At 43.5% G+C, this 12,629-nt stretch overlaps 1 protein-coding gene across 4 annotated transcripts in view; it reads left to right on the forward strand.

Annotated features, from left to right (window-relative positions):
- Positions 1 to 12,629, forward strand: part of lrp4 (low density lipoprotein receptor-related protein 4) — a 92,318-nt gene that overhangs the window by 64,466 nt on the left and 15,223 nt on the right. For 3 of the 4 annotated variants that reach the window (XM_086025780.1, XM_086025781.1, XM_086025782.1), the window contains 10 exons: positions 2,559 to 2,678; positions 2,793 to 2,918; positions 3,913 to 4,038; positions 4,449 to 4,583; positions 5,522 to 5,647; positions 5,965 to 6,195; positions 6,428 to 6,584; positions 8,281 to 8,498; positions 11,586 to 11,762; positions 11,991 to 12,116. In XM_086025780.1, coding sequence (XP_085881906.1) covers positions 2,559 to 2,678; positions 2,793 to 2,918; positions 3,913 to 4,038; positions 4,449 to 4,583; positions 5,522 to 5,647; positions 5,965 to 6,195; positions 6,428 to 6,584; positions 8,281 to 8,498; positions 11,586 to 11,762; positions 11,991 to 12,116 — 1,542 coding nt within the window. Of the gene's footprint in view, positions 1 to 761; positions 897 to 2,558; positions 2,679 to 2,792; positions 2,919 to 3,912; positions 4,039 to 4,448; positions 4,584 to 5,521; positions 5,648 to 5,964; positions 6,196 to 6,427; positions 6,585 to 8,280; positions 8,499 to 11,585; positions 11,763 to 11,990; positions 12,117 to 12,629 lie in introns of those variants that run through there. The other variant, XM_086025783.1, reaches the window with a different exon arrangement.

Here is a 12,629-nt window from a genome sequence, read left to right on the forward strand (position 1 = left end):
CATGATTTGTCTTCGCGGGCCACGTAAAATGCCGGATCCGGCCCCCGGGCCTTGAGTTTGACACCTGTGATTTAGAATGTGTTTTGGTCATAATGCAAATTAAACAACAGCATTCTGCATCAACTACTGGCCACTCCTCAACAAAATTGGCCAATCTTGCAGGAAGTTGTTGTCCTGATTATCGGAGTATCATATTTCACCTGTCCGGCCCTCTTAATTTGTTATTGCTTTATTTCACTCATTCACTGGCGACATAATGACAGTTTTGTTCATGCATGCACCCACACACGCGCTTTCTTGTTCTCCCTCGTTCACTCACTCACTCATTCACTCACTCACTCGCGCGCGCACATACTCATTGGGTGTCCTTTTGAAGTTTTTATCTTCGCTGTGATAAGCATGACTTCAAGGTTTCCTGTCATCATTTGAGTGTCACCGAGGTCAACGCAGCCTGAGCGCTTCTCTCTGTTCCTCCTTTTTCTCCCATGTGCAGGCTTTTAAATGCGGCTGTCTGCTTTCCTCTTTTTTTTTTTTTTTTTTTTTTTCTCAAACGCATACAATGTGAATCCGTTTTTGAAACATTTAACCATTTCACTCAGCAGTGAGGGGGGGAAAAAAAAAAAAAAAGTTTGTGTCTCTCACACACACGCGCACACACGAGGCATTCCTCTGAGGCATAAGACGTCCTGTCCTCCACAGCATTCCATAGAATCTCCAGACACATGAAGGGTGCTTTGTTAGGGGGGAAAAAAAAAAAAAAATTCTCTTTCCCCTCTCTCCGTCTCATGTGAAAACACACACAAGCGCATGGACTAATTTGCACAAACGTGCATTGTTGTCAGTTGGAATACAGCAAACGGGATGAATCGCGTCCACGTGCGCTTCTATGTACGAAAGTAGGTGCACCTCACACACACTTTTGCCGCCTATATAATTCTCTCGCTCTGGGAAACCACCTGCTGTTTTGATCATCTCTTGTCTTCTCTCAGCCAGCTGATAAACCGGCAGCGGCAGGCTTGAAGCGCCACCCGTGTCTCCCTTCTTCTTTTGCCGTCGCTCCCCCGCCTTGCCGTTTGCTTTATCCGCGGGCCTCCTCTTCAAGGGGAACAGACGCGCGCTGTCAGGGGAAAACATGTCAGAGAAATGCGCGCGCATGATTTAGGAAGCTTGTGTTTGATTCGGCTTTAATCTGCCTTTGCACCTCCGCCCTCATCTGCTGCCAGTTGGAGCGTCCCTTCCATCTTTAATTGCAAGTCGTGATATATGATCTGTAAAAGTAAGACAGCTAGCCGATGAGTCAGTCGCGCAATATGGACCGAAGTATTGAGACCGTTCTTTGTCAGTTGGTTGAGCAATGAGGATTTAATTTGAGTTTTTGCTGAATCTCGGGCCTTCGTTTTACCAAGGCATTTTGGATTTTGCAATGCTTCCAATTTTGGTGCACAAAGCAAAGGTCCGTACATTCATGCTAGGATGAGGGTGGTGTGGATGTTTTTCAGAGCCTTGACCTCAGCTCTATCAATCACTTTTTTGGGGGGGATCTAGAACAGGGGTATCAAACTCATTTTTTGTTGGGGGCCACATCATAGTTATGGTGTCCCTTGGATAAATTGGATAAATTGATGGCTAGCTAGTTTTGAAATTAAAAGCCGGTAAGTAATTGTTTGTTCAGTTTTTTCAAGTGTATTTTAAGGGGCGAATTGGTAACAAATAACACACTGCAGTATCTCATAACTCAATGTTGTTAAAAGTGGATAAAGACCGATGTTTTTTTTCAGGGCCGATACCGTTTATTAGTAGTCAAGGAGGCCGATAACCGATATTTGGAGCCGATATTCATTTTCTGTAAAAAGGAAAATATTGGCATAAAAAATGATAACAAATTAAAACTCTTAATTTTGTTGAAATGCCTTTCCGCATGTTTGTAGAACATTTTTTTCAGATTTGCATAATGTTGGTGTTTCTTATTATTATGCATTTTTGACAATATGCATCTTTGTTGGAAAATACTAACAAAGTTCAGGGAGCTCCCAGGGTCATCAGCACGTCTTCAAAAGTTACATGAAAACAATTGCTCCCTATATAGTTTTCGACAGTAAATAAAGTTCTCCAAAATTTCAAAATGACAAATGTTAAAATTTCACTTATCTTTGTTTTGATTTCAAACAAAACCAAAAGGTGCAGAGTGATCCCAGGGTCAGTAGAATCTCTAATAAAGTTAATTGAAAATGTAAACAAATAGTTCCCTGGAGTCAATGCAGTTTTAAGTTGATTTATTATCGGCCTTCGGATTTTTAAAAAAGGCTTATACCGATATTCATCAAATGCCGAATATCGGCCAGGCCGATAATCGGCCTATCCCTAGTTACAAGGAAAACAATTAGCAAGAAATGTGCAGTTGACGCACATAATTTGCCTTCGCGGGCCACGTAAAATGAGCTTGCGGGCCGTATCTGGCCCCCGGGCCTTGACTTTGACACCTGTGATCTAGAATAAGGACTGTAAAAAGAATCGACGCTGTTTTTAGCCGCTAAGTGTTTTTCGATTTTTGTGTGCAGCGTCCCACCAGCCATGCAGGTCCGTTGAGTTCATGTGCAGCAGCGGGATGTGCATCAATGCAGGCTGGAGGTGTGACGGCGAGTTCGACTGTGACGATCAGTCCGATGAGATGAATTGCAGTGAGTAGCCACTTTAGTCACTTTTATCAAGCATGCATACTTGTGCTGCGGTTTTGGTTGTGTATCTATTTCTGTGGTTTCCAGTGACATTTACTTGCTTGAATTGTTCTGCAGCCACGTCCATGTGCACAGCCGACCAGTTCCGGTGTGGGACGGGACGCTGCGTCCGGTTGTCATGGAGATGCGATGGCGAAGACGACTGTTCAGACCACAGTGACGAAGAGGGTTGTGAAAAAACTGGTGAGGCTGTGCTTGTTATCATCTTTTCAGAGGCTAAATATAGTCCGAATTTAAGTTGTAGTCATGGCAACAGTGGAACGCTCAACAAAGTCCACTCTTGTTTTCAGTTGAGCCCGACTCTCTCTTTTTGTGTGACTCGCTGAGGAAGATTGCAGGGCATTTAAAAGCACATCAAAATATTTAGTAAGTTTATACCTCCGATTGTAGTCGATAGTGTCTTTCGTACCATGGAAATGGAAAAAATCGCAACTGGTATCGCAATCGCAATTTTTAGGAAAATAATCACAATTACATCATACTCCACAATTGTACGGGCCTGCTTTATTCGATGTTTTTGGACTGGGAGAAGTAGCAGGAGTAGCACAAGAAAATCCACACAAGTAGGGAGTCAATTCAAAAAACATATTTCATGCATGACAAGTTAGCGGTAGTTAGTCATGCACTTATGCACTATGCTGTCCCTGAATGTATAACACGCATAGCTATGTTACCCGTTTTGCATTGAATTAAACATACTGATTCATTATCTCTCTCAGTCTCTGTATATACCTTATAGCGATTTTAATCCATTAGCCACAAATGAAGATCCTATGCAGAAAATAATTCAATGGCGAGGTCAGTATGGTGGATCATGTGTGGAAAAGTCGAAGCGGTTGACATCCTTATGCACTAATGTAAGCCGATATGATCCTTTATTTCAGAAAATGTTCTTCTCAAGCCATACTGAGAGGTAATCATAAGTGAGGCTAGGGATGTTAGGGAAAAAAGAGAGTGCAAAATGTTAAGAATTTCAAGTTGAAGGTTTTTTGCCGGATGACCTTCCTTGTGCCCTCGCTGCTTCCTGAAAATTGAGGCCTAAGAGTACGACAGGCGCAGAAAGAAAACGGCTCATCCCAGTGGGAAAATCTCTAGCAACTTTGAGATGTCTAGCTGAATTCACTGGCTTGTTATGTCAACACAAAATGAAAAGGGGTTCCCGTTGGTGTCCCCGCAGGGACGTCACTTTGTGCCCCAGACCAGTTCCAATGTGGGAATGGCCGCTGTATTGGTCAGAGGAAGGTATGCAATGAGGTCAACGACTGTGAAGACGGGACTGATGAACTGCCGCACCATGAATGTCGTGAGTTGACGTTTGTCACAGACAGAAACTATTCTGAGCATGGCTCTCTCTCAATTGAATCTTTAACTACACTTAGAAACTTTGGAATAGTACTCGTGTTAACAGTTACTTTTTTTTTGCGCCCAACTTAGGGTTCGTTCGGAAGAACATTTTAGAGAATCAACAAAGCCATGCTTGCCTAAATTAATGTCAATAACGACTCCATGTTATAGTTGCTGATAACTTCAACGTTGCCGTCATAGCTTGATGAGAAATAAGTGCAATCCTCACCTACTGGGAATATTAAAAAAAAAAAAAAAATGGACACAAATACTCATGACAATGCAGAATTTGCCTGTTGAGACATTTGTGTGGACTGAGCACTCTAAGTTAGTCTGCGATGTTTGTGATCCGCGAATGTTTCCTTCCAGGTCCACGCTCCAGTGACGGCAACTGCAACCAGAATAACGGCGGGTGCTCCCAGAAGTGTCAGATGGTCCGAGGACTGGTCCAGTGCACCTGCCACACTGGATACCGACTGATGGATGACGGCAGATCCTGCCAGGGTATTTGTGTGTGTGTGTGTTCATGCGTATGTGTGTGTGTGAGAACACATTTGATATCAATGACACACCAATGACTGGGCAGTTGTTAAGTTATGTTGTGTATCATTACACATTCCTGAAACCTGAGCGATTAGGTGTTGGAAGAGTGAGATAAAAATAACTCGTAACTATTAACATATGGAACTCAAAATGATAGTATGCACAGAGGTGACAAAATGGCCGCCCAATGAGATGGTTAAAAAGGAGTGGATTTTGCTGCTTAAAGGGAAGTCAACCCAACATTTTTTTTGTTTTTCAAGAATATGTACCCAGCAGGCAAACTAGTTGAAACACAGTATTCTGATTAATATTGCGTTTGTGGAATATGAGCAAAATCCAATCCATATCAGGGGGCGGCCATTTTGTCACGTCTGTCGATGACGGTGACAAAGTGACGAAAGGACCGCCCCCAGAGATGGCTAAAAACGGGTGGATTACCTCTTATTCCACAAACGTAATATTTATCAGAATGTCTGATTTCAACTAGTGGGCTTGCATAGAACATATTCTTGGAAAAAAATATGTTTGGGCAGCAAAAATCCACTCCTTTCTAGCCATCTCAGGGGGAGGCCATTTTTGTCAAGCTCAGCTGTGATTGGTCGTTACCTGAGCCCTGAGCAGTTGTGATGTCATTTTCAGTCGACAGAAGTGACAAAATGGCCGCCCCCTGAGATGGCAAAAAACGAGTGGATTAACACTTATTCCAGGAACAGAAAATATTTATCAGAATGCCTTGTTTCAACTATTGGGTTTGCATATAACATGTTCTTGAAAAAAAATATGATTGGGTTGACTTTCCTTTATAACGATATAACAAAAAGAGGAAACGTCTCCGGAAATACTATAGAAAAATGAGTTTTGACTATTTGTTTTTCTTTTGCCTCTGTGGTGTGTTCCAGATGTGGACGAGTGTGCTGAAGAAGGCTACTGCAGCCAGGGCTGCACCAATGTCGAGGGTGGCTTCCAGTGCTGGTGTGTTCAGGGATATGAGCTGCGGCCTGACAAGCGCAGCTGCAAGGCGCTGGGTAAAGATCCGCTGTACTCTTAACTTTGACAAGAACTGACAAGATTTGACCACAAGTTAAAAACATTGTTGCATTGTATTTTTCTCATATTTGCCTCAGCAGCAATTGTAGCCATTTGCCGGCTCCAGGGCCTGCCATACACTCTGAAAGTCTGGAGTAGATTTAGACGATTTGACGATTGAGTACTGGTACATCAGCCCATCAATCTGTTGAAGAATGAAGTTAAACCCAGATCCTGACTACCCGTCAGATGCAATGAACCACAAATATTTCCATCTTTCCGCCCTGTTTATTTATATCTTCTTTTATTTTGACAGGTCCAGAGCCGGTGCTGTTGTTTGCCAATCGAATCGACATCCGTCAGGTTCTGCCGCACCGCTCCGAGTACACGCTGCTGCTCAACAACCTCGAGAATGCCATCGCTCTCGACTTCCATCACAGCCAAGAGCTCGTTTTCTGGTCAGACGTGACGCTGGACCGGATCATGAAGGCCAACCTCAATGGGTCCAATGTAGAAGAGGTCGTCTCGACTGGCCTGGAGAGCCCAGGTGGGTTACCGCCACTTAAAAAGTCAATGTCGTCATTTATCAAATATGTTCCAGCTGTCTTCCCCCGGCGTGTTTCTCATCTTCTCTCTCTCTTTGCCACTCAACTCTTTTGCAATGCTTCAAACCTGACAAACAAAATGCAGCGATCACGCCATTTCGCTAAAAAAATAAAAAATAAAAAAAAAGCTTCATTTTTATATACCTCCAAACAAACCATTTTTCTCTCAAACAGGTGGGCTGGCTATTGATTGGATCCATGACAAATTGTACTGGACGGACTCCGGGACATCTCGCATTGAGGTGGCCAACCTGGATGGGACTCATCGCAAGGTGCTGCTGTGGCAGAACATGGAGAAGCCCCGGGCAATTGCGCTGCACCCTATAGAAGGGTAGGAGCTCAATGCGCGCACACACACACACACACACACACACTAACTGATTCACAGCAGATGGTTTGAAATGTGCACACTATCCTCTCTGGATGTGTCCCAGTTGTAGTGCAGTTCCAGAGCAGGGATTAGGGTTTGGCAGCACTGCAGTGCCCACAGGCAAGCGCCTGTTTGGATGGAGCAAAGACTTCATACGAGACGCAGTGGCTAAGACTTCCCTGACTTGACTGTGTGTCGCAGTGGCAGGAAAGAGCATGCCGGATGAAGCAGCAGAAACATGTCAAGCTAGAACACTTGTTTTAAACACATTGTGTTTGGTGTAGTGGCCGTCTCTAAGCGTCCGGGGCGGGGGCGTTTGCGCATGTTGAATCGGCGTCGCCAGTCCAGTCGTGACATTTGGTCGCTCTGATTGGCTGTTAGCTAGCAAATCAGCGCGCGGAGCACCAACGGGAAGTGACAAATGCGGAAAAACATTGAGCACGCATCGGCTGCCTTAATCTTCTTACAAGTACGAGAGCGAGGGTTGACGATGAAAGTATTTCACAGTACCGTGTCAAGAACGTGATGGTTTTAGTTCATCGTGAGGGAAGAGTAGAGCTGAATGCATTGTTTACGTTGTTATAATCGGCCCCCGGCCAACATCTTTCCGGTTGGCGTTTTCTAACCATGAGAAATGGTGACTACCGCCGCCGATGGTATGGAAGGGTATTACATCTTATGCGTGCGCAGAAGGTACTTTAATGGTCAGCGTCGTTGCGGTGCATTCCGCCCGCGTGACGTGCCGACAGCCGGCCGGACGCCACAGGGGGTAAACGTCTGTCACTGTTGGCCAGCGTCTTTTTGGTCTATCTAGGCCTTTAGGCAGTGTTACAGACATCTGAAGGTAATCGACTACGTCGACCATGAGCACAGTTTCATTTTTATTAGGGCTGTCAAAGTTAAAGCATTAACTATGGAGATTAATTTAAATTTTATAATGCACAAAACACTCTGTTAACTCAGTTTTATTTACTTCCTGTAGCAGATGACCTTTGCTCACTGCGCAGCCAAACTTAGAGGAGAGTCACTGTCGCAAAGACTGACTTTTACGTCGTTTGACTTTAAAAAGTTGCTGGACTGCTCATTGGAGAAATCCAAAATGATTTGCACAGCCAAATGAAAAGCCAAATTCAAATACCATATTAGTCGTTCGTCTTTGGTGTATCGTTCACCTGTTGTGTTTTATACAATACAATACAACTTTTACTTTATAGCGCTTTTCATAGCAGCTACAGCTGTAACAAAGCACTTTACATTACAACAACAAAACAGCAATAATAAAGCAAGTGAAAGCAATAAATGAAAACACAAAATACTATATACAACAGACACCGGAAAATAGCAGAAAACCGTCAGTCTCACGTCAGCTCAAAAGCTGGAAAAAAAAAGAATCAAAGAAAGCTATAAGAACAGTCATTGAATCGAAATATACTTTTAATTTTTTTCCGTATTAATTCCAAGCTTTTAATGAGGTAAATATCGGTTCCAAGCTTTGTAAAAAAAATTGTAGTTGAGAAATACAATTAATCACGATTAATTATGTAACATTTTGCGATTAATTAGTTAAAAACATTTTAATCGTTTGACAGCAAAAATCTTTGTCTATAGTGGCGCAGAGATAGTATAGTTCTGTTTTTTTTTTTTTCCCCTCTCTCAGTAAGATCTACTGGACCGACTGGGGCAACACGCCTCGCATCGAGTACGCCAATATGGATGGCTCGAATCGACGGGTCATTGCCGACACTCACTTGTTCTGGCCAAATGGCCTAACGATCGACTACGCTGGCCACCGCATGTACTGGGTGGACGCCAAGCACCATGTCATCGAAAGAGCCGATCTGGATGGCCGCAATCGTAAAGCTGTCATCAACCAAGGTAAACATCCTTCCTTTTTTTTTTGGGGGGGGGGTGGACAAATAAAATATTCTTCTCATATGGTTCCCACTGGAATGATAAAATGTACTTTGCACATGCTGCCTGTAATTTTCTGTTTTCATGTGGACTGCTTTGTTTTGAAAGATCAAAATGTATCCTTCAACTTTGAGGCTCATTTACGCATTACGCATACCCTCACACACACATGCTTGATTTTACAACATTAGACCATGTAATCAGCGGAATATTTCCATGAAAAGGCATATGAATGTGTCTTTTGCTGACATAAAAACCCATGACACCAAACGCATGCCTCAGTTGGTCGGCGACTACTAAATTAGGAATCTGGCAAGCACGGATGTAAGTAGGCAGAATATTGATCCCTCCTTCATCTGTTCATATTTCAGATTTCGACAATCTCACCCTGTAACAGTTTAGTGCAGCAGTGTGATGCCTGACGCCTGTGTTTCTTTTAGCGGGGACAAAAGTGAAAGACACCTGAATGTGTGCGCGCGTGTGTGTGTGTGTATGCAGACAATAACAAGTTACTCCTAAAGCTTAGTGGAACAAAGGTTTACTTTTTTAAAAAATGGTTGTGGTCCAGTAATTCCCTCCACTGACATCTTAATTTGGGCTATTGACGAAATCAGGTGATGTATTTAGAATTGAAAGTCTTCTTTTTTTTTTTTCTTTTCTTTTCACCGTTAAGTTTAGGTTCGGCCTTAAAGCACGTCAGCGACAGTCAAGATTGTTCAAGTGTGTGTGAGCGGGTCCGCGTGTTTGTGTACGCGCGCACGCCCCATTGTCCGTGTGAGACCTTCTTAATGATGTGTGCTCTGAGGATAAAAGGCTGTAATTGGCCCTGTCCGTTCTGCAGAGCCTCTGTTTGCTCAGACAACACACAGGACAAATGGGACGTGCGTGTGTGTGTGTGTCTGCTCATTTCCACTGGCCAGGCTGCTGTGCCAAAGAATGTTAATGAGTATCTCCCTACACCTACAGTACAGTCGTGTTCCATGTTTGTGTGTGTGCGTGCGTGCGACCGCGTTGTTGTGTGCTTTTTGCTGGATGTGTGCCAAGTTCCTGGAGCTGTACAGTGGGCGGGTGTGGCGGTTTAATCTTTTACCAGCCTACACACCTGTGGACCCCTAGGGTGGGGGCAAAGACGAGACGAGGGTTCTGTGGGGGTGCGTCAACTTGATCTCGGAGTATATGCGCCCCGAAGATATTGTGCCACTGCAAAGACGCCTCTTTTACAATGAGTCGTCTCCTGCATGTGACACAATCTGTCCTCGGGGGAAGTGGACAATAGAGCAAGAGAACAGCGCGCCCTTGTGCAAAGGTCTGCCTGACAGGCTAAAGCGTGACATTTTGTTTGCTAAGAAAAAAAAAAAAAAAATGTACTTAATCTTTGTCAGCCTCATGCTTACTGTAGCCTTTGTGTTTTCATTGATCCTATGCTAACTAGACGTTAGGCACATTTGCTGGCCAATTAAAACGTCTGACACGGAAATGATCATGCTCAGTTTAGTTTGATACTGTCGGAGAGGTACAGTATTAATTTAGCAATGTGTTTATTATCGTGGTTGTATTTTGGAGTCGATTAGAAACGCACGGCCGACTGAGCTGAAACTATTATTGCGATCCTCATGTATTGTAGATCTGTCCCATAAACAAACAGCCATTCACACTCTTATTCTCATCTATGAATGTTTTTTGGGAGGGGGAGTTTAGGAGGAAGTTGAAGACCCAAACATATTTTAGAGTATGTTCCCAGCAGGCCCACTAGTTGAAACGGCATTCTGATTAATATTGCGTTTGTGGAATATGAGTTAAGCGGCAAAATACACCCTTTTTTATCCATCTCAGGGGGCGGCCATTTTGTCACTTCTGTCAATTGAAAATGACACCACAACTGATCATGGCTCACGTAACGACCAATCACAGCTCAGCTTCAGTAAACAGGTCAGCCATGATTGGTCGTTACCTGAGCCCTGAGCAGTTGCGATGTCACTTTCAGTCGACAGAAGTGACAAAATGGCCGCCCCGGGAGATGGCTAAAACGGGTGGATTAACTCTTATTCCACAAACGCAATATTTATCAGATTGTCTTTTTAGTGGGCTTGCATGGAACATATTCTTGAAAAAAAATGTAAAAATGGAAAAAATGACTTCCCCTGTAAAGGAATACTAAATAAAAATACAGTACTGCAATTTATGCTCTCAACCACTGATCACAGCGAACTGCAGTCAAGTACAAAGACAAATGTCGTTAAAAAAAAAAAAGAACTAAGACCACACGCAAATGTTTATGTAATCCCGTACGCTATGATCCAAGCAGATTTATGTCCATCTGGAAGCAATGCTTGCTACTATCAGTGATCAGTGGAGAGTGTGACCGATTCACTCGTGGTGTGAGAGCAGCCACATGTAGGTTAAAGGGGACATTACTGTGAAGGCTTGATGCGGCGCTTGATGCCCCGTCGGCTCGCAGCTGCTCGTCCAGCTGTCCCGGAAAGAACAAGAGCAGAGGGGACGAGGAATATGTGTTGATGACATGGAAGAAGGTGACCATGACAAAACTAGTTGCCACCATGGCTTTCCGTGATTCAGTGGAGGGAAGAGGGTGCATTATTTGTCGCCCTCATGTCAAGATATGATCAGGAAAAACACAGGCAGCCACACACCTGGACCTCGCCGAGTTGGAAAGATCATACGATTTTTTTTTTTTCACCTTATTTTTTTCAATTTTGACATTGCTCATGCCCAAAGTAAAATACACTACCCCTCACATACCAAAATATCAGAAAATGCTCACTTTAAACACTAACTGAACGTTCGAGTTGACATGTGTCCTGCCAGCATAGTTTACAAATGATAGTTTTCGATGGTGTCAGAACCAGAAACCTGTGGCGTGCATTTACGTTGTCGCTCCGGAATCAACAGCTCTGATCCGAGTAGAATAACATCAGCAAAAACTGCTGTCCTTTCATTTTTAGTGGGTTTTATGAAGCCGCTGCTGTAACCGCGTTGATTGTTCTCGTTAAGCTCTCGGCTTTCCTGAGTATTCTGTCTTTTCCTCCGTAGGCCTGCCTCACCCTTTTGCCATCACCGTGTTTGAGGACAGTCTCTACTGGACTGACTGGCACACCAAAAGCATCAACAGTGCCAATAAATTTACTGGCAAGAACCAAGAGATTATCCGTAACAAACTGCACTTCCCCATGGATATCCACACCTTGCATCCCCAGAGGCAACCTGAAGGTCAGGACACAACTACTAGATGTTGAATGTTGTCACCTCATTCATTTTCGATGATGAATCAGTTCCTCTACTGTGGAGCTAATTCTCCCGAGTTAGCTACATTCTTCGACCTTATAACTTTTGTTTGGTATGCATTGTTCAAATGTACATCCACAAAGTTGCTGTATCGATTTGATTTAGACTATGACATACAATATGTTTTACTGTTTGTGTTTGACTCCCCTGTAGGAGGCAAGAATCGCTGCGGTGCTAACAATGGAGGTTGCAGTCACCTTTGTCTCCCTGGCAACAAGACATACACCTGTGCTTGTCCAACTGGTTTTAAGAAGGTGGACCACAACAACTGTGCTAACAGTGAGTTCACATCTTTTCCTTCTCTTCTCATTATGCGCTTTAAAGTGTACATGGATAAAAAAAAAGAGCACGAGACACTTTAGGAAACGTAGTCACATATTTGAATTTTTAACTTTGTAAAATGAATATGTTCATTACAGCGGAGGTCAACCCAAACATATATTTTTTTCAAGATTATTTTCTATGCAAGCCCACTAGTTGAAACAAGGCATTCTAATAAATATTGCGTTTGTGAAATAAGGAGTTAATCCACCCGTTCTTAGCCATCTCTGGGGGCGGCCATTTTGTCACTTCTGTCGACTGAAAATGACATCACAACAGGGCTCAGGTAACGACCAATCACAGCTGACCTGTTTTCTGAAGCTGAGCCGTGATTGGTTGCTACCTGAGCCCCGAGCAGTTGTGATGTCATTTTCAGTCGACAGAAGTGTCAAAATGGCCGCCCCCTGAGATGGCTTAAAAGGAGTGGATTTTGCTGCTTATAGGGAAGTCAACCCAAGCACATTTTTTTCC

This window comes from Filicampus tigris, chromosome 3 (genome assembly GCF_054856515.1).
Source record: "Filicampus tigris isolate MCC_2025a chromosome 3, RoL_Ftig_1.0, whole genome shotgun sequence".
Taxonomy (NCBI): Eukaryota; Metazoa; Chordata; class Actinopteri; order Syngnathiformes; family Syngnathidae; genus Filicampus; species Filicampus tigris.